Consider the following 24,792-nt stretch of genomic DNA (forward strand, 5'->3'; position numbering starts at 1 on the left):
ACGCTGCAAAGTAAGCGCTTAACACATACCATCACTGTCAGTAAACGCTCAATAAACACGGAAACACGGATGGATGGATGGATGGATGGATGGATGGATGGATGGATGGATGGATGGATGGATGGATGGATGACTGACAGCCGGTCGCCACGGCGGGTTCCCCTCCGACCGCTCTGAACTCTGGGAAATGTAGTCCCTGCCGGGACCAGCCCGACACCGGTCCGCAGCGCCCCTTGGTGGCGGAGGAGAGAAGCGCAAGGCCGCGGCTGCGCCCACCCCCGTGCCCCCGGACCTCCCCACGTGGGCCCACGCCGAGATAATAATAATAGTAATAATGTTGGTATTTGTTAAGCGCTTACAATATCGCCAAGATCCGCCCTTTCCTCTCCACCCAAACGGCTACCTTACTATTGCGGGCTCTCGTTATATCCCGGCTAGACTACTGTGTCAGCCTTCTCTCTGACCTCCCTTCCTCCTCTCTCGCCCCGCTCCGGTCTATTCTTCACTCCGCTGCCCGGCTCATCTTCCCGCAGAAACGATCTGGGCATGTCACTCCCCTTCTTAAACAACTCCAGTGGTTGCCTATCGACCTCCGCTCCAAACAAAAACTCCTCACTCTAGGCTTCGAGGCTCTCCATCACCTCGCCCTTCCTACCTCTCCTCCCTTCTCTCTTTCTACCGCCCACCCCCGCACGCTCCGCTCCTCGCCGCCCACCTCCTCGCCGTCCCTCGGTCTCGCCCGTCCCGCCGTCGACCCCCGGGTCACGTCCTCCCGCGGTCCTGGGAACGCCCTCCCTCCTCACCTCCGCCAAACTGATTCTCTTTCCCTCTTCAAAACCTTACTTAAAATCACCTCCTCCAAGAGGCCTTCCCAGACTGAGCTCCTCTTCCCCCTCTACTCCCTCTGCCATCCCCCCTTTACCTCTCCGCAGCTAAAGCCTCATTTTCCCCTTTTCCCTCCGCTCCTCCACCTCTCCCTTCCCATCCCCACAGCACCGTACCCGTCCGCTCAACTGTATATATTTTCGTTACCCTATTTATTTTGTTAATGAATTGTACATCGCCTCGATTCTATTTAGTTGCCATCGGTTTTTACGAGATGTTCTTCCCCTCGACGCTGTTTAGTGCCATCGTTCTCGTCTGTCCGTCTCCCCCGATTAGACTGTAAGCCCGTCAAACGGCAGGGACTGTCTCTATCTGTTGCCGACTTGTTCATCCCAAGCGCTTAGTACAGTGCTCTGCACATAGTAAGCGCTCAATAAATACTATTGAATGAATGAATGAATGTGTGCAAAGCACTGTTCTAAGCGCTGGGGGGCTAGGAGGTGATCAGATTGTCCCTCATGGAGCTCACCGTCTTCATCCCCATTTTACAGATGAGGTCACTGAGGCCCAGAGAAGTGAAGTGACTTGCCCAAAGTCACACAGCTGACAAGTGGTAGAGCCGGGATTAGAACCCTTGACCTCTGACTCCCGAGCCCGAGTTCTTTCCACTGAGCCACCCTGCTTCTCTATCCCGGGCCACAGCCCCGCGGAGCCCAGCGGCCCTTCCGCCATCCCCCGGCACGGGTGCCAAGCGGGCCGGAAAGGCGCAAGCAGCAGAGCTGCACCCCAGCCAAACTTCCTCAAGCACTTGATGGCTATTAATAATTAATAGTTGTGGTATTTGTTAAGCGCTTACTATTTTCCAGCCACCACACCCTCGGTCCTTGATGGTCCGCTCACCCTCAGCCCCACAGCTCCTCCCACTCTGCCGTTTCCCCCATCCGGCATTTATTTGAATGTCTGTCTCCCCCCATAACCTGTAAGCTCCTTGTGAGCGGGGGACATGCCTACAGAAGCAGTGTGGCGTAGTGGGTAGAGCACGGGCCTGGGAGTCGGAAGATGGTGAGTTCTGATCCCCGCCCTGCCTCTTGTCTGTTGCCTGACCTGGGCAAGTCACTTCACTTCTCTGAGCCTCACTTCCCTCATCTGTAAAATGGGGACTGAGATTGTGAACCCCATGCGGGACAGGGACTCTGTCCAACTTGATTTGCTTGATTTTATCCCAGTGCTTAGACAGTGCCTGGCATGTAGTAAGCGCCGAATAAATACCACGATTATTATTATTATTATCATTCATTCATTCGATCATATTTATTGAGCGCTTGCTGTGTGCAAAGCACTATACTAAGCGCTTGGGAGAGTACAATATAACGATAAACAGACACATTCTCTGCCCACAACAAGCTCACAGTTTAGAGGGGGAGACAGACATTAATATACATACATACATTACAACGATCTACATAAGTGCCGTGGGGCTGGGAGGGGGGAATGAATGAAGGGAGCAAGTCAGGGCGATGCAGAAGGGAGTGGAAGAAGAGGAGAGGAGGGCTTAGGGAAGGTTTTTTTGGAGCTGTGCCTTCAATCAGGCTTCGAAGGGAGGAGGATAATTGTCTGTCGGATATGAGGAGGGAGGATGTTCCAGGCCAGAGGCAGGATGTGCGTGACTGGTCGGAGGTGAGAAAGATGAGACTGAGGTACGGTGAGAAGGTTAGCATTAGCGGAACAAAGTGTGTGGGCTGGGTTGTAGTAGGAGAGGAGCAAGGTGAAGTAGGAGCGGTCAGGGTGATTGACTGCTTTAGAGGCGATGGTGAGGGGTTTTTGTTTGATGTGGAGGTGCATGGACAACCACTGGAGTTTCTTGAGGAGTGGGAAAACGTGGTCTGAACCTTTTTCTAGGAAAATGATCCGGGCAGCAGAGTGGATGATGGCCTGAAGTGGGGAGAGACAGGAGGCATCAGAAGGCAAGAAACAAGGTCAGCAAGGAGGCGGATCAAATAATCAAGGCGGGATAGGGTAAGTGCTTGTATTAACGCGGTAGCGATTTGGATGGAGAGGAAGGGGCGGATTTTGGCAATGTCGAGAATGTAAAACTGACAGAATTTAGTGACGGCATAAATATGTGGGTTAAGTGACAGAGAGGAGTCAAGGATAATGCCAAGGTTACAGGCTTGTGAGACAGGAAGGATGGAGGTGCCGTCTACATTGATGGGAAAGTCACGGGGAGGGCAGGGTTTTAGCAGAAAGGTAAGGAGCTCTGATTTGGACATGTTAAGTTGGAGATGACGGGAGGACATCCAAGTAGAGAGGTCTTGAGAGCAGGAGGAGATGCGAGACTGGAGAGAGGGAGAGAGGTCAGGGCTGGAGACGTAGATTTGGGTATCTTCCTCATAGAGGTGATAGTTAAAGCCAGGGGAGAGAATGAGTTCTACAAGGGAGTGGGTGTAGATGGAGAATAGAAGGAGACCGAGAACTAAACCTTGAGGGAGCCCTACAGTTAGGGGGAGGGAAGCAGAGGAGGAGCCCACGAAAGAGACTGAGAAGGAGCGGCCAGAGAGATAGGAGGAGAACCAGGAGAGGGCAGTGTCAATGAAGCCGAGGTTGGATCATGTGTCCAAGAGAAGGGGGTGATCGACAGTGTCTAAGGCAGCTGAGACGTCGAGGAGGATTAGGATGGATTAGAGGCTGTTGGATTTGGCAAGAGGGAGATCACTGATGACCTTCGAGGGGGTGGTTTCTGTGGAGTGAAGGAGATCGAAGCCAGATTGGAGGGGGTCAGGGAGAGAATTGGAGTAGAGGAACTTGAGACGGTGGGTGTAGACAGCTTGCTCAAGGAGTTTGGAGAATATTGGCAGGAGGGAGATAGGGCGATAACTGGAGGGAGCCGTAGGGTCAAAGGAGGGTTTTTTTTTTTAAAGTGGGGAGATATGGGCATCTTTGAAAAGCAGTACGGAAGAAGCGACTGGAGAGGGAACCGTTGAAAACGGAAGTTAGGGAGGGAAGAAGGGAAGGGACAAGTGTTTTGATAAGTTGTGAAGGAGTGGCGTTGGATGAGCAGGTGAAGGCAATGGATTTTGAGAGAATGCAGGAGATCTCCTCTAGACGTACTGCTGGGAAAGATGGGAGAGTTGAAGAAGGGGCAGGGTTGGGGAGGGACTGGAAAGGGGCAGGGGACATTTTAGGGAGATTATGCCTGATGGTGTCGATTTTCTTAATAAAGTAGGTGGCCAGGTCTTTGGGGGCAAGGGGTCGGGGAGGTGGGGAGACAGCGTGTTTGAGGAGGAAGTTAACCATCTGGAAGAACTGAAGCGGGTGATGGGCATGGGTATCAATACGGTTGGAGAAATAATTTTGCCGGGCAAAGGAGAGGGCAGAGTTGAAGCACTCAAGGATAAACTTGAAGTGGATGAAGTCGGCCTGAGATCTAGATTTAAGCCAGCAGCACTCTGCGGCTCATGCACAAGCGTGAAGGAGTTGGGCTGTGGAGGTGATCCAGGGCTGTGGGTTCAGCGGCATGAGATTGACGAAGGGATGGGGAGCGAGTGAGTTAAGTGGAGAGGGTGGTGTTGAGAGCATCGATTTAGTCATCAAGGGAAGAAAGTTTGGGTGGGGAGGCTAAAGGGGCATGATGAATTGAGAAAATTGGTTGGGGTCAAAAGATTGGAGGTCTCTGTGGGGGCAACGGTACAGATTTACGGGGAGAAGCCGTGTGGCAGAGAAGGCAGGTGAGAAGGTTGTGGTCTGAAAGAGGGATTTCGGAGTTGGTGAGGGTAGAGATTGTGCGGTGGCTAGAGGTGATATCGAGGATATGTCTAAATTGGCGAGAAGGTGAGGTGGGGTGGAGCAGGAGGTCAGCGGAGTTGAGGAGTGATAGAAGGTAGGCAACAGAGGGTCATCAGGAATATCTCTGTGGATACTGAAGTCCCCAAGGATTGATGTAGGCATGGGGAAAGAGAGAAGGAATATGAGAAAGGGATGAAAATGGTTAAAGAAGTCGGAGGTGGGACCCGGGGGTGGCAGTAGATGACCGTTACTGGAATCTGGAGTGGGTGGTAGAGGCGGACGATACGAGCTTGGAAAGATGGGAAAGAAAGGGCTGGGGGAGGTGGAATGGTGCGAAAGCGACACCGGGCGCAAGAAGGAACCCACCACCTCCCCCTTTCCCAGTGAGTCTGGGGGAGTGGGAGAAGATGAGGCCCCCTCTGGAGAGAGCAGCAGGGGAGACCGTGTCATCTGAGGAGGGCCAGTTTTCAGCAATGGCAAGGAGGGGTAGCCACTGGATCAGGAACAGGTCAGTAATGAAGGGAAGCTTCCCCGTGATGGAGCAGGGGTTCCACAGGCCGCCCTTGGTTTAGGCTCTGGGGTGGGGGTTCCGGGTCGGGATGGCACGAGGGCTGGGGGGATTGGATGGGAAGGAGGTGGCGGGGCCAGTGCACGGAGAGGGGGATGAGGGGTGGTGCTGGGATGGGATGACAGGGAAGAGGTAGGGGAGAAGGGTAGAGATAATAATGGAACAAAGGGGTGGGGAGGAGTTGGATGGGAGCCTATAGAGGAGGGCCTGTGGGGAGAGGGATGAAGAGGGGTTCTGGGCTCGGGGAACAGGGGAGGGGAGACCAGAGCGAGGGGAGTGAAGGCCCATTATGGGGTCAAGGCATAAGAGAAAGAAAGCTGCAGCAGCTGATCTGTAAACCCAGTGGGCTGTGGCAAATTCCTCTAGTAGGGGGCGACTCAGCAACTCCCAACTTGGGGGAATCCACAAGTTCTGAACTGTGATTACAGAATCTACCCACTCTGGTGCTCCCCCAAGCGCTCAGTCCAGTGCTCTTTACGCCACTGATTGATGGATTGATTCCGGTTTTATTCTGGAATAACCAAGAGGGCGGGCTGAGCCCGGTCGGGGTTGGAGTTGACGTGGTGGTGGTGGGGGCCTAGGGGCTGGGGCTGCCCCCCTCCCCCTGCCCCCTCCTCCCACCTCTTCCCGGGAACCTTAGGGGTGTCGCTCAGACGGGGCTTCCTCTGGGGCCGGCGCCACTCAGAGGGTCGGGGGGTGGGGAACTGGGGCAGCCCCTCCGTGGGGAGGGTGGAGGCCAGACTGCGCCAGCTGAGCTTCAGGATGCCCCAGTGGGCATCGCCCTTGGGCCGGATGGTGTGCACGTTGTTCCTCCAGGGGAGGGGCAGCACCTGCTCGAAGGCAGGGGGTCGGGGCGGAGGCCGGGGGCACCCACAGAGCACCTTCCAGAGCAACCGCTCTCCGGGGGCCAGATCGCGGGCCTCCCTGGCCGCGTCGACCACAAAGTCCCGGCGGGGGCGGTCCTGAGCCCTCAGGAGCCGCTGCAGCAAGGTCCGCAGGCGGGGGGACTTGAGGCGGTACAGGTCGAGGAGGTGGTTGAACTGGGCCAGCCAGATGGGGCTGTCCTCCCCGCAGCGCGCCCGCATGGCCAGCAGCACCTGGTAGAGCGCCAGGAAGGTCTCCCAGTTCAGCCTCTCCTCCTGCACCGAGGCAGAGCGTGGGACCGCGGGGGCCTGAGGGAACCGCTGGGCAGGGCCGCTGCCCTTCGGCAGCCGGGCGCCGCGAGCCTGGGGCCGGCGAGCCTGCCGCGGGAGCAGGGCCAGCTTCTTCCAGGGCCCGGGGATGGTCTTGAGTTGTACTGGTAGCCCCTGGGCCCCCGGGCCCTTTGCAGGCGTTTGAGGAATTTCTTTCCTCCTGATGGGCGGGAGCACCGGCAGGGTCCACCGACCTCTGGGTCCCCTCGGTCCTGGGACTCTGGCGGGCTTCTCCGGGGCGTGGGAGGGGCCGCCATCGCTCGAGGGCCCGCAGCGGGCCACGATGTCCTGCAGGTGGGCCAGCTGGAGCAGCCTGCGGAGCTCGCTCCCGGAGGGCTCGGAAAGTAGTTGGCAGAAGCGGAGGAAGCGACTCCGGCTGAGGCCCCGGGCTTCCCAGAGGCGGCGGTAGGCCGTTTTCACCCCGTTCAGCTCCAGGTGGGTGGGGGGCTTGGGTGGGGTATCCTCCAGGGATGGGGTCCAGGACTCGGTGAGGATTTGCTCGAGCTGGGTGAACCAGGCCCACTTCCGGGCTTCTTTCGCCTCCTTGGGCGTCAACGTCCTGGGCATCTGCATGTGGTCCTTCAGCTCGGGAGCCTTCCGGCGCCTGGGGGGCTCCGGGGGCTCATTGGGGAACAATCCCAGGCGCCGGTGCCTTCGCTTCTCGGGGGCCCCGGCTTCTCCGGCTGCTTCGGGGAACCTGAACGAGACTCTTGGGGCTTTCTTCTCGACTGTTTCCGGCAGCCTTTTCAGGGAAGACCAGCGCTTGCCCTCCACTTCCAGCTTGCGTTTCGCCACTTCCCTTTGCGCATCCCTGGTCTGGCTCACCAAGGGCCCCATTATCTGTTCCCTCAGTAACTCCATGAGGCGTTCCAGCTGGGATGGGCCCCCCTCACCGCCCACCTCGTCTTCCCCAGAGAAGGCCCCTTCTCCCTCTGCCTCGTCTGGGTACATGCTCTCCGCTTCCTCGGACAAGGCGTCCTCTTCCTCAGACTTTTCTTCTGATTGACTATCCTCGGTCAGGGACGACTCTCTGGCTTCCTCGATTGGCTCCTCCTCTTCAAGGATGGTCTCCACCCTTCGAGCCCGCCTCATCCGCTTCCTCCACTTCTTCCAGCGCCTCAGAAACTTCTGCAACTCCGCCTTGAACAGCCCAGCCTCTCTGGCCTTGTGACTTGGCCTGTCCTTTTCCATTTCCTCTTTCTTCAAGGGGGGACTCCCTGCACTGGCTACTTGGTCTGCTTCCTCCACCATTTCCTGCCTCGTCTGGGGCATTTCTTGGTCTTCCCTAGCCATTTCCCTCTCTTGGCTGACTACTTTCTTCACTTTGAGGATCAAGTCCCTTTTTTTCCTAGTGATTATCTGCTCTTTTTTGGCCATTTCATTCTCTTCTCTGGCCATTTCCCTCTCTTCCCTGGCCATTTCCCTCTCTTCCCTGGCCATTTCCCTCTCTTCCCCAGCAATTTCCTTCTCTTCTCTGGCTATCACCTTCTCTTCCGGGACCACTTTACTCTCTTTCCCTTTTATTTCCCAGTCTTCCGTGGCCAGTCTCCTCTCACCCCTGGACAGTTTCCTCTGATCCCTGGACAGTTTCCTCTCTTCTCTGGCCTCTTTCCTCTCTTCCCTGGCCACTTTCCTCTCTTCTCGGGCCAGTTTCCTCTCTTTTTGGGTAATTGCCTGCATTTCTTGGGGCATTTCCCACTCTTCCTTGGCCAATTTGCTCTCCTCTTGGATCAGTTCCTTCATTTTCAGAAGGGGCATGTCCCTCTTTTCTCTGGTCATTTGCTTCTCTCCTCTAGCCACTACTTTCTCATCCACGGCAGGTTTTCTCTCTTCACTGGTCATTTCCTGATCTCTCCTGGCCTCTTTCCTCTCTTCTTGAGTGATTCCCTGCATTTCTATGGATATTTCCTTCTCTCCTCTGGTCACTTGCTTCTCTCCTCTGGTCACTCGCTTCTCTCCTCTGGTCACTGACTTCTCTTTTCTGGTCACTTGCTTCTCTCCTCTGGTCACTTGCTTCTCTTCTCTGGTCAGTTGCTTCTCTCCTCTGGCAATCACTTTCACTTCCATGGCAGGTTTCCTCTCTTCACTAGTCATTTCTTGACCTTCCTCGGCCAGTTTCCTCACTTCTGGAGTAATTTCCTCCATTTCTCTGGGCATTTCCATCTCTTCCCTGGCCATTTCTGTCTCTTCCCTGGCCATTTCTGTCTCTTCCCTGGCCATTTCCATCTCTTCCCTGGCCATTTCCCCCCTTTCCCCGGTCAATTGCCTCTCGTCTATGGATGCTACTCTGTCTTCCACGGCCGGTTTCCTCTCTTCATCGGTCACTTCTGAAATTTCCCTGGCCAGTGTCCTCTCCTCTTGGATAATTTCCTGCATTTCTTGGGGCATTTTCCTCTCTTCCCTGGCCAGTTCCCTCTCTTCTGGGATCATTTCCTTCATCTCTGTGGGTATTTCCCTCTCTTCCTTGGCCATTTCTCTCTTTTCTCTGGTCATTTGCTTCTCTTCTCTGCCGGGTTTCCTCTCTTCACCGATCATCTCCCAGTCTTCCTTGGACAGTTTCCTCTTATCCCTGGACTGTTGTCTCTGATCCCTAGATAGTTTCCTCTGATTCCTAGCCAGTTTTCTCCTATCCCTGGCCAATTTCCTCTCTTTCCTGCTCTGCACTCTCATTTCCCTGGCTAGTTTTCTCCCTTCTATGGCCAGTATCCCCTCTTCTTTGGCCGGTTCCCTCTCCTCTTGAATCATTTTCTTCATTTCTGTGGACAATTCCCTCTCTTCCCGAGCCAGTTTCTCTTCTTGGGTTGTTTCCTTTATTTCTTTAGGCATTTCTCTCTCTTTCCCGCTCGGTTTCTTCTCTTCATGGGCCATTTCCTTCATTTCTTTGGGTAGTTCTCTCTCTTCTCGGGTCAGTCTCTTCTCTTCTTGTATCATTTCCTTCATTTCTTGGGGCATTTCCCTCTCTTCCCTGGCCTGCTTTCTCTCTTCCTGCATCATTTCCTTTTCTTCCATGGACATTTGAGCCTCTTCCCTGGCCAGCTCTCTCTCTTCTCCAGCCACTCTCCTCTCTTCCTTTGCCAGCTTCCTTTCTTCCTTGGCCAACATCCTCTCCTCTTGGATCATTTCCCTTGAGTCTTTCTTGAGAATTTCCTTCTGTTTCCTGGAGACCTCCCTTTCTTTTCCCAACGACTTCCTCTTTTCGAGGGGCAATTCTTCCTCTTCCTCGAGAACAACCCTCTCTTTTCTTGCCATTTCCACCTCTCCCCGGGGCAGCTGCCTTTCTTCTTTGGTCGGCCCTTTTCCGTCCATTGGCATTTCCTCACCTTCTTCTTTGAACTTGTCCTTCTTTTCCTTGGCGATTTCCCTCTCTTGGCTCTCATCCTTGTCTTCCAATGACACGTCACTCTCCTCTGTGGTCAGTTCTCTCTCCTTCCCGGGCAGCCTTCTCTTTTCCTCAGTCTTTCCTTTTTCTATCATGGAAATTTCCTTCTCTTCAATGGCCAGCTCCCTCATTTCCTTCATCAGTTCTTTTTCCTCCATGGACATTTCCTTCTCTTCCTTAGCCATTTCCCTCTCTTCCCCAGCCATTTCCCTCTCTTCCCTGGACAGTGACCTCTCTTTCCTGGATAGTTTCCTCTCTTCCCTGGACAGTTCTCTCTCCTCTTTAGTCATTTCTTTTTCCTCCACGGACATTTCCTTCTCTTTCCTGGCCATTTCCCTCTCTTTCCTGGCCATTTCTCTCTCCTCCTTGGCCAAATTCCACGCTTTTTTGGCTAATTCTCTTTCCTTTTTGGCCAACTCCCTCTGGTCTATGACCCTTTTTCTCTCTAGCCTGAGTAGTGCTCTCTCTTCTTTGGCCACCTCTTTTTCCTCCGTGGTCATTTCCTTCTCTTTTCTGGCCAGCTTCTTCTCTTCCTTGGCCAGCCTACTCTCTTCCTTGATCATTCTTCTCTCTTCCTGGACCATCTCTTTCTCTTCCCTGGCCATTTCTTTCCCTTCCTTGGCCATCTCCCTTATTTCCCTGGCCATTTCCCTCTCTTCCCTGGCCATCTCCCTCATTTCCCTGGCCATCTCCCTCTCTTCCCAGGTCATTTCCCTCTCTTTTCTATCCAGCCTCCCCTCTTCTATGATCATCTCTTTCTCTTCCATGGCCAGTTCTCTCTCCTCTCTGGCCAGGCTCCTCTCATCTCTTGCCACTTCCTTTTCCTCCACAGTCACCTCCCCCTCTTTCCTGGCCGGTGTTCTCTCTTCCCGGGTTAATGTCTGTTCCTCAGTGGGCAATGTCTTCTCTTTCTTGACGAATTCTTCCCCTTTGGGGGCAAGGTCAATTTCCTCCCTCTTGGAAATCTTCCTTTCCTTTTCCTCCTCCCTCTTGGAAATTTCCCTTCCCTTTTCTTCTTCTCTCTTGGAAACTTCTGCCTCCCTCTTACTGGGGGGCTTCCCTTCCTTCTCCTCTCTCCCTGCTTCCTCTGTCCCCGGTTTCCCTAGCCCGGCCTGGACGGTGCCTTCTGGCCGGGGTCCCTGGCTGGGCAGCAGGGAGACAGGGCAGATCTCTTGGAAGAGGTGCCAGCTGAGCCTCCGGCCCCCTAACGCCCTTCGAGCCGTGTTCACCAGCTCCGCGGTCAGGTCCCGGCCCAGGCCCTCGAGGGACGCCGACACACGGAGGTTCACCAGCCGGCAGAGATCCTCCCTCCACGAGCTGCTATCCTGGTCACCCCTTTGTTCGGGCTCGGTGGGCCCGGGCAGGCCAGCGACACTCCGGCTACCCACACTGGGTACTTTTTTGTCTTCCCCTCGGACGCCCAACAGGCTGGTGCTCTCCCTTGAGATTTTCGAGACTTTGGCGCCCTCTTGCCGGGACCTGAACACGTTATGGAACAATTCCACGGCTGTGGGCCTCCGGCCCACAGGGGCCAGCGCCCCCTGCAGACTCTCGTCTGTGGTCACCTCTTTCTCCGGGAAGGTCCCGACCTCTCCCTCGGGTGTCACGGCCACCGCCTCTGCACTCTCCTTCGGGGCGGACTCATCTGGCTCGGGCGGGGGCCCTTTTTTCGCCTTCTCCAGCTTCTGGGAGACCTGCAGCAGGATCCTGGCTGTGTGGAGAAGGGTCGGGTGCAGGAGGGAGAGGGTGAGGGGAGCTCGGGGGACCCAGGCCACCAGCTGGAGAGGGTCAGCAGAAATGCCAACAGAGGAGGGCGGGAGCTGGCAGATGGGGCCCGGCGGGTCAAGGAAGAGCCGGCCGCTCTCCTTCCGGCTGGGAGAGCCTGGAACCGACCGCTGGGCAGCCCCGCCGTGGAACCGAGGTACCCCAGGGCCTCCCTAAGGGCCACCCGGCCCCGCCCCCTCCCCTCCAGCATCAGATCTGTGGGCCCAGCACCCTGGCGTACCTCTGCTTGCTGCCTGGCCCACTCCAGAGCCTGGCCCTCTGCCAATCTTGGAGCGCTGGCGGATCTGGGGAGTGGCCATGGTGATGCCTGGGGCCGTGGGGATGAGGATCTGCGGCGGTGGGGGCGGGGGGGCGGCGGCGGCCTTCGAGATATCGAGGCTGATCTGTGGTCCCAGTGTCCTGTCCTTCAGGTCCAGGTCTTCATTGAGCTGCCGCTCCACCTCGGCCAGCAGGGCCGGGAGGTCCGTGGCCCGCAGACTCAGCAGCTGGTCCAGGGACTCCTCCCCGATCTGCTCCTGCCTGGAAAGGAAGGAGACGGGGCGGTGCGGGCTGACTGGGAGCAGGAAGACCGCTGGGAGAGACTGGGGGTCGGTGGGAGCCGATGGGAGAGTCCAGTGGTCGGGGGTACCACTATAATCTTCTAAGCATTTAGTAGAGCGCTCTGCCCCAAATAGGCCCTCAGCCACTCTCATGGAGTGACAGATTGGTGGACCGATGGGAGGGATCCCCGGCGACCGGCTAGAGTCCGGCAGAGGGATGGAGCGGGAAGGCTGGGGCCCGGAGAGAGAGGGCAAGCACCGAGCCACGGGGGGGCGGTGGGACGGACGGAAGGGCGGAGGGACGGGGCCCGGGGCCTTGCAGGACTCACTGCATATCCCGGAAGGTTTCGCGCTTCTCCAGCAGCTGCTGCAGGGCCTGGCGGTTGCGGATGCCGGTGGTCGAGGCCATGATCTCCCGGGCCTTGAGGCGCACCTGCAGGTCGCCGTCCAGCAGCCCTCGGGTCAGCGGGACGGCAAAGAGGAGGCTCATGAGGCCCAGCCGCTCCAGCCCCTCCCAGGCAGCCACGCGGATGAGGGGCTTGGGGTGGCCCGTGTCCTCCAGCAGGCGACGGGCCGTCTCGGAGCGCAGCCGCGGCGGCACCTGGTGGACGGCGAAGATCTGGGCCAGCGTGCTGACGCACTGGACGTAGCGATCGTCGGAGCTCTGCCTCATGAGGCGGAGGAGCGTGGGCACCAGGCTGTCCAGGTTCACCTGGCCCAGCTTGGCCTCCAGCCAGCAGCTCCCCGCCCCGGCCAACTTCAGCAGGATGTCGCGGGCTGGGTCCTGGGGTACCTGGGGGGCGGCCCGCTCCTCGTCGCCGCTCGGGCCCCCCACAGCCTCCGCCAACGCGAATAACGCCCCCTCCTCCGCCTCGTCCATCTGGTCGGTGGCCTTGGCCGTGCCGTAGGGGAAGGGCCACTCGCCCACCTTCAAGTCGGGGTCCCTATGGGAGCAGTGCAGGCCACAGTGCAGGAAGACCGGGGTGCCCTCGGGCCAGAGCCGGGCCCGAATGACCGAGTTGGGGATGTAGCCGTCGGGGGCGATGAGCCAGGAGCGGCCCTGGCCGAAGAAGAGGCGGAGCTGCGGGCCCCGCTCCAGCTGGCCCTGCTCGAGCTGGGGCTGGGCCAGGGCCGGGCGCCGACGGCGGTCCGGAGGAGCATCGGCGGCCTGGGAGCCGAGGGCCTGGCTGGCCCGCCGGACCGACTGCGGGGACCTGAGCCGGGGCTTCAGCGTCCCCTGGAAGCCGCCCCCACCTTCCTCCTCCTCCTCCGCCCCCTCCTCCACGACGTAGGGCACGGCCTGGTCGAAGGCGATGGCCCGCCGGTTGGTCAGGGTCACCAGCCCCTGGTAGTGCTGCAGCTGGCGGGCCCGGTAGGCGTACTTGGGCACGAAGATGGTGTCGAAGGAGAGCAGGAAGCCGGGCAGGAAGGACCGCGGGGCCTCTTGTTCCTCATCCCAGAGTCCCAGGCTGGCCAGCCGCTCCAGAAAGGAGTCGGGGAGCAGCTGTAGGCAGGAGACCAGGTAGAGGCTCTGGTTGAAGGTGAGCAGCAGGTCGCCGCGGACGTTGGCGAAGCAGAGCGGCCCGAAGTGCATCTCCGAGTCCAGCTCGGCCAGCTGGGTGCCCTGGGCGTCCCAGAGGCGGATGATCCCGTCGGCCCCCCCCGTGGCCAGGATGCCCAGGGCCGGGCAGAAGTCGAAGGAGATGACGGGCCCGTCGTGCAGGGGCTCCGTCTCCAGGAAGCCCGAGCTCTGGCTCGGCTCCAAGGCCAACAGGAAGTCGCGGTAGCGCCAGAGGCGCAGGCGGCTGCTCTCGGTCACGGCCCCGACGGAGCCGGGCAGCAGGAGCAGGTGCTGCAGGTGGCAGCTGCTCAGGATGCTGGTGAGGGGCCGCAGGGCCAGGCTGCCCTCCAGGAGCACGGCCTCGGACAGGTGCACGTAGTCGTCGGCGCCGTAGGAGCAGAGCAGGGCGTCCTCGCGCGAGGGCTGCGGCTGGTTGCCCACCAGGGTCGACAGGGCCAGCACCGGCGCCGAGTGCATGTGCTTCTCCACGCGGGCGCAGCTGTGCTGGGACAGGACCTTGATCACCCCGCTCCAGTGGCCACAGTAGACCAGGCCGGTCAGCCCCCGGCCCAGCTCCGGCCGCCCGTAGGCCAGGCAGAGCACCCGGTCCTCCTGTTTGGCGGACGTCTGCAGCAGGTACTTGGCCGGGAAGGGGCAGCGGCCGGCGTCCAGCACCAGCACGTCGGTGGTGCCCGTGGCCACGAAGAGCTCCTCCCGGTCGGGGGCGTAGACCCAGTCGATGGCCCGGTCCAGGGCGGCGAAGGGCCAGCTGAGGGCCAGGAGCTCCCCGGTGACCGGGGACAGGAAGCGGAGCAGCCCGTTCTCAGTGGAGGCCAGGATGCGGGCCCGCCCGGCCCCGCAGGGCATCCGCCGCAGCCGCCGGGGGGCCGACCCGCAGACGCTGAACAGGTGATAGAAGCTGGGCAGAAGGCGCAGGGAGAAGCCGCAGCGCGTGTGGCAGAAGAAGGTGGAGGCGTCCAGGAAGGAGAGCTGCTTCAGCTCCTCGCCCAGGTCCAGCCGGCGCAGCAGTCGACTGGAGCTCAGGTTCCACTCCTTGACCGTGCCGTCGCTGCTGGCCGTCAGCAGGGTGTAGGCCTCGGGCCGGCTGCGCACGCACACCAAGGCCGCTCTGTGGGCCCGGAAGCGCTGCGGCCGCTGGCCGCGGCTCAGGGGCCAGGCCTGCACCAGCCCGGCCCGGTTGCCCGTGTACAGGTAGCCTCGGGCGGTGCAGGTGTAGCAGCAGGTCAGGGAGGCCCCGCAGGCCGGGTCGGCGAAACTCTGGACCTCCTCTAGCCGGCCCTGGCTCCGTCGGGCGAAGACCCGGGCCACGCTCTCACACAGGGCCACCAGGGCCCCCGGGGGCCCGTCCGAGCTCAGGCCCTGCACCGACTCCCGGCCGGACACGGGCACCGTGTGGGCCACGTGCAGGCCCCGGCCATCCGGCTCGATGGCCCAGCACACCAGCGCCCCGTGGATGCCCGACAGCAGCATGCCGCTCTGTGGGTCGTAGCACAGGCTGCTGATGGCGAAGGGGCAGGGCACGGTGCCCAGGGACTTGAGCGCCCGGGTGTGGTCCCCGAAGAGGCGCAGGCAGAAGTCGCCGCAGTAGGCGACCAGCAGACGGTGGGGGCCCGTGTGCACCAGGGTCTGGACCGGGGGCGGCCGCTCCGTCACGGGGAAAGTCTTCTCCTCCAACTGCCGCTTCTCTTCTTTGTTCTGCACCCACACCACCGCCTGGGAGGGGAGAGGAGGGCGGCGGAGGGAGCGGCGTGGGCGGCGGCCCTCGGTGAGGGCGAGAGCGGCGCCAACCTCCCAGGGCCCCCGTGCCCATCCGGCTCCTCCGGAGATGGGCCCACCGGGGTGTGTGGCCCGATCCCTGTCCGGGTGGGGCTCCCACCGCCCGCGGTAGTGGCCGACATGGAGATTTTTTCAGTTGGAATTATTGAGCGCTTACTGTGTGCGGAGCACTGTACTGAGCTCTTAGGAGCAGCATGGCCTAGTGGCAAGAGCACGGGCTTGGGAGTCAGAGGCTGTGGGTTCTAATCCCGGCTCCGCCACTTGTCTGCTGTGTGACCTTGGGCAAGTCACTTCACTTCTCTGGGCCTCAGTTCCCACGTCTCTAAAGTGGGGATTAGGAGTGTGAGTCTCACATGGGTCGGGGACCGTGTCCAACCTGATTACCTGGTTTATGCCCCAGTGCTTAGAACAGAGCTTGGGACATAGTATGTGTTTAACAAATACCATAATAATAATAATAATAGTAATTACAGCATAACAATAAACTGAAACATTCTTTGCCCACAAAGCGCTTACAGTCTAGAGATGGTCGTTCACCCACAGTGGAAGCTGGATGACTGCCACACGGGGCTGCCGGCTACTTTGGTGTCTTCTTCCCCTTTAGGCTGCAAGTTCCCCGAGGGCAGGCATCGAGTTGACTGCCTCTTTTTGTTTTCAAGGTATCTGTTAAGCACCTACTATGTTCCAGGCACTGTACTGAGTGCTGGGGTAGGTACAAATCAATCGGTGTGGGCACAGTCCACGTCCCGCTTTCGGCTCACAGTCTTAATCCCCACTTTACAGACGAGGTAACTGAGGCCCAGAGAAGGGAAATGACTTGCCCGAGGTCGCCTGGCCGATGAGTGGTGGAGCCGTCATCAGAACCCAGGTCCTTCTGATTCCCAGTCCCTCTTTCCTCTAGGTCACGCTGCTTCTCTGGATGGCGCTCGCCCGAGCGTTCGGTACGGAGTAAGCCCCCGGTAATACGTGGACACGTGTCCTGAGGGTGGTTAAGATAAGCCCATATGCCTTCTGGGGTGGCTGATGGATGGATACCACTCTGGGCGTTGGGAGCTAATCGGGGAAGACTTATTGGGGGAGGTGGGATGTGGGAGTCCGAGAGGGGCTAGGGCCTCCGGGGGCCGATGGGGAGTGGATGGGGGTGGGGGAGGGCTGGCACTCTCTTCGTATCTCAACAGCGGGGACGGGGTCCAGTTGGACGGGGAGAGCGCCAGGGCCGGAGGACTCGGTGGCTGGAGACGAGGGTGGAGCGGACCCCAGGGCCCTAATGGATCGGGCAATGGGGAGGGCACTCGCGCTTGGGTTTGTACCCCACGTTCACCCCACTCTCTGCCCCACAGCACTTAACATCCATATCCGTAATCGATTCTAACATCTGTCTCCCCCCCAGACTGTAACGTCCTTTTGGGCAGGGAACGTCGTCACCCAACTCTCCCAAGCGCTTAATACGGCACTCTGCACACCAGGAGTGCTCAGTAAACACCGTGGCGGGAAGAGGGGCAGGTGAGGGGCGGGCAGAGAAAGCGGGCCGCCGTACCTGGATTTCCCTGCGTCCTGGCCGCACCCACGAGACGCACACGACGTAGAAGGTGTCGGAGTAGTAGAAGCAGAGGGGGGGCATGGGCTGGGGGAAGCGGTTCTCCTGGAAGACCACTTGGGGCCGGTCATTCAGCACCACCTTACCGCTTTCCCGTCTCTCTCCTGGGATCACCTGTCGGTGGGGAGCGTGGGGCAGGGAGAGCCAGAGTCAGGGAAAAGGGGGTAGGGCAGGAACAGCCAGGGCCCGATCACAGCCCTCACCGGCTCCCGCACCCACCCCTGATCACGTCTGGGTCACGCACACCCCAGGGGCAGGCTCTCCCCCACCCCACACTTGCCAAAAGTCCACTCGTTAGCGCCGGTGCCGCTTAACGCCCGTCTTGCCGAGGGATAACAATAATAATGGTATTTGTTAAGTGCTTACTGTGTGCCCGGCACTCCCCAGGCCCAGGGATGATACAAGCAAATTGGTATGGAGAGAGTCCCTGTCCCACATCGGGCTCACAGTCTTAATCCCCATTATTTTACAGATGAGGGAACTGAGGCACAGAGAAGTGAAATGACTGGCACAGGATCGCACAGCAGTCAAGGGGAGGAGCAGGGATTAGAACCCATGACCTTCCGACTCCCAGCCCCGTGCTCTATCCACTACGTCAGGCTGCTTCCCCCTCACCCCCACGTATCCCTACATCCGGTTTCGGCCTCCCGCCCCCTCGCGCGGACCCTTTCGACACGTCCGTCGCGGGTCACCCCCGCCTCATCCGGGTCCCGTCCCACCCGCCCTCTCTCGTTTACCGTCCTCTGCTCCAGTTTCTCATGGATGAGGCGTTTCAGAGTCTTCCAGTCAGGAACAATATTGCTGGCCGTCGACATCTTGGTGGTCCCTCGGGGTCTGCAGGGCCTAAGGAAAGCGGGCCAGGAGGCAGGGATGACTCTGGGATGCAGGGATGACAGGGACCCCGTGCTCATTCCATCGGCGGGAGCTGGGGAGTGCTCTGAATCCCCGAGGCCTCCTCTCTCCCGGCCCTGACAACCTCGAAGTTCACTCTCATCTTTCTCCTCAAGCCCTCCTGTTGCCCCACAGAACAGTCAATCGAGCCATCAACCACATCGACTCCTTTCCTCTTGCCCTCCCCCCCAGTCGATCAATCAAGGAAGACTCCTTGAGCGCTTACTGTGTTCAGGACCCTTTGCTAAGCGCTTGGGAAAGTACGATAAAATAGACTTGGCAGACATGATCCCTGCCCAAGAGGAATTTACAGTCTCCGGTCAGGGTAGCAGAAGGATTATGGCTGTTCTGTCTCTGCCAACCACCGACTCACCAAGGCGACTCTTGCCCCTTCTGACCTTTCCTACCCGACTCCTCTCCTTCTCCCTAGTTCTGGGGGGGGTCTGCCTGGGAGAGGTGGGATTACTCACCCTGCCCCTGGGCCCGCCCTTTGGGGAACACGCTGTGGGAGCGGGGAAGAGGTGCCTCAGCGGGAGGGAGACTGGTGGCATCTGTGGGGTTGCTGGTCTCTTGGGAACTGTAACATCACAGTGCCTCAGCACGCAAGGCCTGGACATTCCGAGAGATCCCTTCACCAGGGCAAAGAGTCCCCTCCTCATCCTGTTCCTTTTTCTTCCCCCTTCCTTGCCCCCGTCCACCGCCTTTTGAGGAGCAGTGGGAGGATGGGAAGCAGGGGTTGGAGAGTTGGGGTGGGGGTGGGGTGATTCTAGTGTCCCTGGATGAGCCTAGAATCTGGGCCTGAAAAGTTCAGAGGTGAGGGCGGAGCGGGTGCTTGACAGTTGGGCTGGAGCCTATTGGGATGAAGGGGGGGCAGTGGGGTGGGGTCCTGTTCCCAGAGAATCTGCGCTGGTGGTAATAAGACCAGAAGGGGACAGTTTGGCTCCCATCATCATCAATCAGTGGTATTTATTGAGTGCTTACTGTGCGCAGAGCACTAAGTTCACTCATTTATTCATTGTCATATTTATTGAGCGCTCGCCGTGGGCAGAACACTGAACTAACCGCTCGGGAGAGTGCAAAATAACAATGAACAGACACACTCCCTGCCCACAACGAGCTTACAGTCTAGAAGGGGAGACAGACAATATAAATAGATTACAGATATGGGCATAAGTGCTGTGGGGCTGCTTGGGTGAGTAAAGGGAGCAAGTCAAGGTGACGCAGAAGGGAGTGGGAGAAGAGGAAAGGGGGGCTCAGTCAGGGAAGGCCTCTTGGAGGAGGTGGATCTTCAATAACGCTTTGAATAATTGTCGGATTTGAGGAGGGAGGGCGTTCCGGGACAGAGACAGAACATGGGCGCAGGGTCGGTGGTGACATAGAAGAGATGGAGGTCCAATGAGAAGGTGAGTATTGACAGATCAAGCAATCACCCACATTTATTGAGCACTTATTGTTTGCAGTGCACTGTACTAAGCACTTGGGAGAGCACAATATAACAGTTAATAGACAAGTTCCTTGCCTACAGTGAGAGGACAGTCTCCGACCTGTCCCCAGACCGGTGGTCCCCTGGCCTTCTGCTGGGTGGGCAGAGGAGGGCTTCCCCATCCATCTCTAGACCATAAGGTGGCTGTGGGCAGGAAATTTGTCTGTTCATTGTTATATTGTACTTTCCCCAGTGCTTTGCACAAAGTAAGTGCTCAGTAGATACAATTGAATGAACAAATGAATGAATAAATGAACCCGCCCGTCCCCACCCCGCCTCCTATTCGCAGCTAGAGGGATCCAAACCTTTGGGGTTTTTTTAAATTGTGTTTGCTAAGCGCTTACTATGTGCCAGGCACTATACTAAGCACTGAGGTGGATACAAGCTAATTAGGTTGGACACAGTCCCTGTCCCACATGGGGCTCGCTGTCTTAATCCCCATTTTACAGATGGGGGTGAGGCACAGGGAAGAGAAGTGATTTGTCCAAGGTCGCACAGCAGGCAGGTTGCGGAGCCGGGATTAGAACCCAGGTCCTTCTGCCTCCTAGGTCCCGGACTCTAGCCACTGGGTCACGCTGCTTCTCCAGCTTCTCAGGTGACTGTCCCAAGGCCACCCAGCAGCAGAGTTGGGGCTAGAACTTCTCTCTACAGTCAGTCCACTCTCTTCATTCATCCATTCAATCTCATTTATTAAGCATTTCCTGTGGGCAGAAGAAGTGCTTAGTACAATGTTCTACACTCAGTATGTGCTCAAGAAATATGATTTAGTGAATGCAGAGCACTGTACTAAGCACTTGGGAAAATGCCACTCTGGCTGTGGGCGGGGGAACTGATGGGATTTTTTGGCAAGAGAATTTACCCTAGCAAAGCCTGCTCCGATTAAGCACATCTCCTCCAAGAGGCCTTCCCAGATTTCCCCGATTTCCTCTTCTCCCACTCCCTCCTGCATCGTCCTTGCACTTGGATTTTTACCCTTTATTCACCCCTCCCTCAACCCCACGGCACTTGTATCCATATCTGTAATTTATATTAATGTCTGTCTCCCCCTCTAGACTGCAAGTTCATTGCGGGCAGGGAATGTGTTTACCAACTGGGTTATATTGTAATAATAATAATGATGTTGGTATTTGTTAAGCGCTTACTATGTGCAGAGCACTGTTCTAAGCGCTGGGGTAGACACAAGGGAATCAGGTTGTCCCACGTGGGGCTCACAGTCTTAATCCCCATTTTACAGATGAGGTAACTGAGGCCAGAGAAGTTAAGCGACTTGCCCAAAGTCACACAGCTGACAAGTGGCAGAGCCGGGATTCGAATCCATGATCTCTGACTCCAAAGCCCGTGCTCTTTCCACTGAGCCTCGATTGTACTCTCCCAAGTGCTTAGTTCGGGGTTCTGCACACAGTAAGTGCTCAGTAAATACAGATGATCGATCGATCGATTGACTCTCTCAGAGAAGGACACGGGGATCGGTTGTTCAGCTGGAAGAGCATGGGGAGGTTCTTGAGGAGTGTGGCCGAGGGGGCGTGTCCACCATGTAGTGGGATGAGTGGGATTAAGCGCTCAGTACAGTGCTCTGCCCACAGTAAGCGCTCGGTAAATACGATTGAATGAATGAATGAGGTAGGCAGGCCGGCTGCTGGCCTCCTTCCCGTCTTCCCCTACGAGGGACTAGAGGCAGGAGACGGACCTCCATCTGAAAATGATTTCGGTCCTGTCTCCGCCACCAGATGGAAGCTCCTTGAAGGCAGGAATCGTGTCTTCTACCAATCAATCTAATTGAGTGGTTACTGGGTGCAGAGCACTGTACTAAGCGCCTGGGAGAGTACAGTGGAACAGAGTTGGTAGACATGCTCCCTGCTCAGAAGGAGCTTACAGTCTTCAGGGAGGAGTTTAGAGTCTAGAGGGACCTAGTCTACAGTCTTTGACCTTTGTTATACACTCCCGTGTGCTAAGCCCAGTGCTCTGCACACCGTAGGGGCTCAGCTGCCACGATCCATCGATCGATCGATTGATCCAGTGTCCTGAACATCAGCAGAATTGGGATTTATCTGTTTTGATGGTATTGATGCCTGGCTACTTGTTTTGCGTTGTCTGTCTCCCCGCCTTCTAGACTGTGAGCCCGTGCTTGCGTAGGAATTGTCACCATCTGTTGCCGAGTGGTACTTTCCAAGCGCCTAGTACACAGTAAGCGCTCAATAAATACGCATGAGTGAATGAAAGTTGGGGAGATGTGCTGGGCGTCTTTGGGCAAGTGGTTTAACCTCTCTGGACCTCATTTTTCCCACCTGGAACATGGGTATAATTATTTCTGCTCCTCCCTGCCTTGCAGGGACCCTAGGGAAGATCAAATGAGATTGTAGATGAGGATGAGACAGAGGAGGAGGAAAACCCAAGTGCTCTTCGCACCACCGGGCCGTCCCGTCCCGGGGGGCGGGGGGGGCCCTCTCCTTGACCTGGGGAGATGGGGTCTGGGGTGGGGGGGATTCTCCTATTTGGGCAGAGGAGATGGACTCCGCTAGCGGGGCCCGTGGGATACACACCTCCTCTGCCAACCCGCCCATGCTGGGAAAGCTGGGAAAGCTGGGAAGACCTGTCATTATCAGCAACAACAACATGGGTAATGACAGCCCTGGGCACCCTCCCGGCCCCGTCTATCTCTTCATCTCTCTGCAGCCTGGCAAACTCTCACCACCACCACCCAGCTGCTGCTCCCCACCCCGCGGCCAGCCGTCACGCCCCTCCCACGCCCTGGAGGGGGGAAACTGAGGCAGCCTCCAGAAGCGGGTGCTGGGTCGAACCGAAGATCCTTCCTCACGGTGGCGGGGGGGAAGAGAGGAGCTGGACGAGGGGTTGTCGGAGGGGCAGGGCGGTCCGGGGGGGAACCTCAGGGCTGGGGGCCCGAATTCTCCGAATTAGGGGAGGTGTGGTCAAAGGTGGGCAGGGTGCGGAACACCTTGGACTGAAATAATAATTGTGGAATTTGTCAAGTGCTTACTATGTGACAGGTGCTGTACTAAGCGCTGGGGCGGATATAAGCAAGTAGGGTTGGACGCAGTCCCTGTCCCTCACGGGGCTCACAGTGACAGATGAGGTCACTGAGGCTCAGCGAACAATAATAATAATAATTGTGGTGTCTTGTAAGCACTTACTATACTAAGCGCTGGGGTGCAAACATGCAAATCGGGCCGGACACAGTCCCCGTCCCACGTGGAGCTCACAGTTTCAATTCCCATTCTACAGATGAGGTCACTGAGGCTCAGAGAAGTGAAGCGACTTGCCCCAGGCCACCCAGCAGCCAAGTGGCAGAGTCGGAATTAGAACACAGGTCCTTCTGACTCCCAGGCCAGGGCTCTAGCTACTAGATCTGGCTCTTAAAGCAGGGAGGGGCGCTTGCCTGTGGATTAGGAAGGGAGGGATTCCATCCTGGGTGATGGGATTATGCAGGGATAGTGCTATTTGGGGGGGAGGGGGCGGAATGTGTGTGTGTGTGTGTGTGTGTGTGTGTGTCCCCCTCCTTCCAGCCCCACAGCACTGAAGTCCATATTCAATAGTATTTATTTATTTATTCAATAGTATTTATTGAGCGCTTACTATGTGCAGAGCACTGTACTAAACGCTTGGAATGTACAAATCGGTAACAGATACAGTCCCTGCCCTTTGACGGGTTTACAGTCTAATCCGGGGAGACGGACAGACAAGAACAATAGCAACGATTTGTATTGATGTCTGTCTTCCCCCCTCTAGACTGAGCTCATCATGGGCAGGGAATGTCACTCTTTATGGTATTGATAATAATGATGGTATTTCTTAAGCGCTTACTATTTGCCAAGCACTGTTCTAAGCGCTGGGGTAGATACAGGGTCATCATGTTGTCCCATGTGCTACTCACAGTCTTCATCCCCATTTTACAGGTGAGGGAGCTGAGGCACGGAGACGTTAAGTGACTTCTCCAAAGTCACCCAGCTGACAAGTGGCGGAAGCAGGATTAGAGCCCACGACCTCTGAGTCCCAAGCCCGTGCTCTTTCCCCTAAGCCACGCTGCTTCCTACTTAGGAAAGTATTGTACTTTCCTGAGTGCTTAGTACAGTACTCTGCACACAGTAAGCGCTTAATAAATACAACTGAATGAATGATGAATGAATGGTGCAAAGCGGGGAGTCTCTACTGAAAGCTCACCTCCTCCAGGAGGCCTTCCCAGACTAAGCCCCCCTTTTCCTCAGCTCCCTCTCCTCTCTCCATCGCCCCAACTCGCTCCCTTTCCTCTACCCCTCCCCCCCACCAGCACTTGTGTATGTAGGGACATATTTATAATTCCATTTATTTACATTAATGATGTGTACGTAGCTACAATTCTATTTATTTATAATGATGCTACTGATGCCTGTTTACTTGTTTTGATGTCTGTCTCCTCCCTTCTAGACTGGGAGCCCATGGTGGGCAGGGATCGTCTCTTTTCGTTGCTGAATTGTGCTTCCCAAGAAGCAGCGTGGCTCAGTGGAAAGGGCCCGGGCTTGGGACTCAGAGGTCGTGGGTTCTAATCTCAGCTCCTCTACTTGTCAGGTGTGTGACCTTGGCCGAGTCACTTCACTTCTCTGTGCCTCAGTCACCTCATCTGTAAGAGCCCGGGCGTGGGTGTCAGAGATTGTGGGTTCTAATCCCGGATCCACCGCTGTGTCAGCTGTGTGACTTCGGGCACGTCACTTCTCTAAGCCTCAGTGACCTCATCCGTAAAATGGGGATGAAGATTGTGAGCCCCACGTGGGACAACCCGATCGCCTTGTATCCCCCCTCCCCACCCCCAGCACTTAGAACAGTGCTGTGCTCTTAGGAAGCGCTTAAGAAGGGGATTATCTCTATCTGTTGCTGAATTGTATATTCCAAGCGCCTAGTAGAGTGCTCTGAACATAGGAAGCGCTCAATAAATACTGTTGAATGAATCAAGTGACTGACCCACAGTCACCCAGCTGCCAAGAGCCGGGATTCGAACCCATGACCTCCAACTCCCAAGCCCGGGCTCTTTCCACTGAGCCAAGCTGCTCCTCTCCAGTGCTCTGCACACCGAAGCAGCGCTCAATAAATACGAGTGCGTGAATGAATGGAACGACTGTGGTAGCGATGAGGGTGCGGGGCGTCTGGCCCTTTAAGGCGGCGGCGGCCGGCTCCCCCTAGCGGCGGAGGGGAGGGAGGCGCGAGCCCGCGAGCGCGTGAGGGAGAGGAGCCCGCGCGCCGCCCCTCCCCCCCCAGCGCTCGCGCTGCCGGCGCGCGCCCGCCCGCCCCCTGGAGGAGCCTCCGCGCGGGTCCGCCCAAGTTGGCGGAGTTCGGTCCGCGCGCCCGGGCGCCCTCGCGGCTCCTCCGGCGCGCGCGCGCTCTCCCTCCTCCCTCTCTGGCTGC

At 57.5% G+C, this 24,792-nt stretch overlaps 1 protein-coding gene across 1 annotated transcript; it reads right to left on the reverse strand.

Annotated features, from left to right (window-relative positions):
* Positions 1-5,662: 5,662 nt before the first annotated feature.
* Positions 5,663-18,512, reverse strand: WDR87 (WD repeat domain 87). The gene is made up of 6 exons (XM_029065177.2): positions 18,389-18,512; positions 17,765-17,870; positions 16,968-17,141; positions 12,402-15,367; positions 11,754-12,052; positions 5,663-11,459 (listed from the first exon to the last, which is right to left on the reverse strand). The coding sequence occupies exons 2-6, from the start codon at positions 17,840-17,842 to the stop codon at positions 5,683-5,685; spliced, it is 9,294 nt and encodes a 3,097-aa protein (XP_028921010.1). The 5' UTR covers positions 17,843-17,870; positions 18,389-18,512; the 3' UTR covers positions 5,663-5,682.
* Positions 18,513-24,792: the final 6,280 nt, after the last annotated feature.

This window comes from Ornithorhynchus anatinus, chromosome 5 (assembly GCF_004115215.2).
Source record: "Ornithorhynchus anatinus isolate Pmale09 chromosome 5, mOrnAna1.pri.v4, whole genome shotgun sequence".
Lineage (NCBI taxonomy): Eukaryota > Metazoa > Chordata > Mammalia > Monotremata > Ornithorhynchidae > Ornithorhynchus > Ornithorhynchus anatinus.

Bases quoted from the DNA above. Each gene is read 5' to 3' on its own strand.
- WDR87 (XM_029065177.2), bottom strand. From the start codon at position 17,842: ATGTCGACGGCCAGCAATATTGTTCCTGACTGGAAGACTCTGAAACGC. The intron at 12,053-12,401 runs GTGAGTCCTGCA...CTTCCTTTCCAG, and splicing joins GAAACCTTCCGGGATATGCA to GCAGGAGCAGATCGGGGAGG. The intron at 11,460-11,753 runs GTACGCCAGGGT...TTCTCCACACAG, and splicing joins GGGCCAGGCAGCAAGCAGAG to CCAGGATCCTGCTGCAGGTC.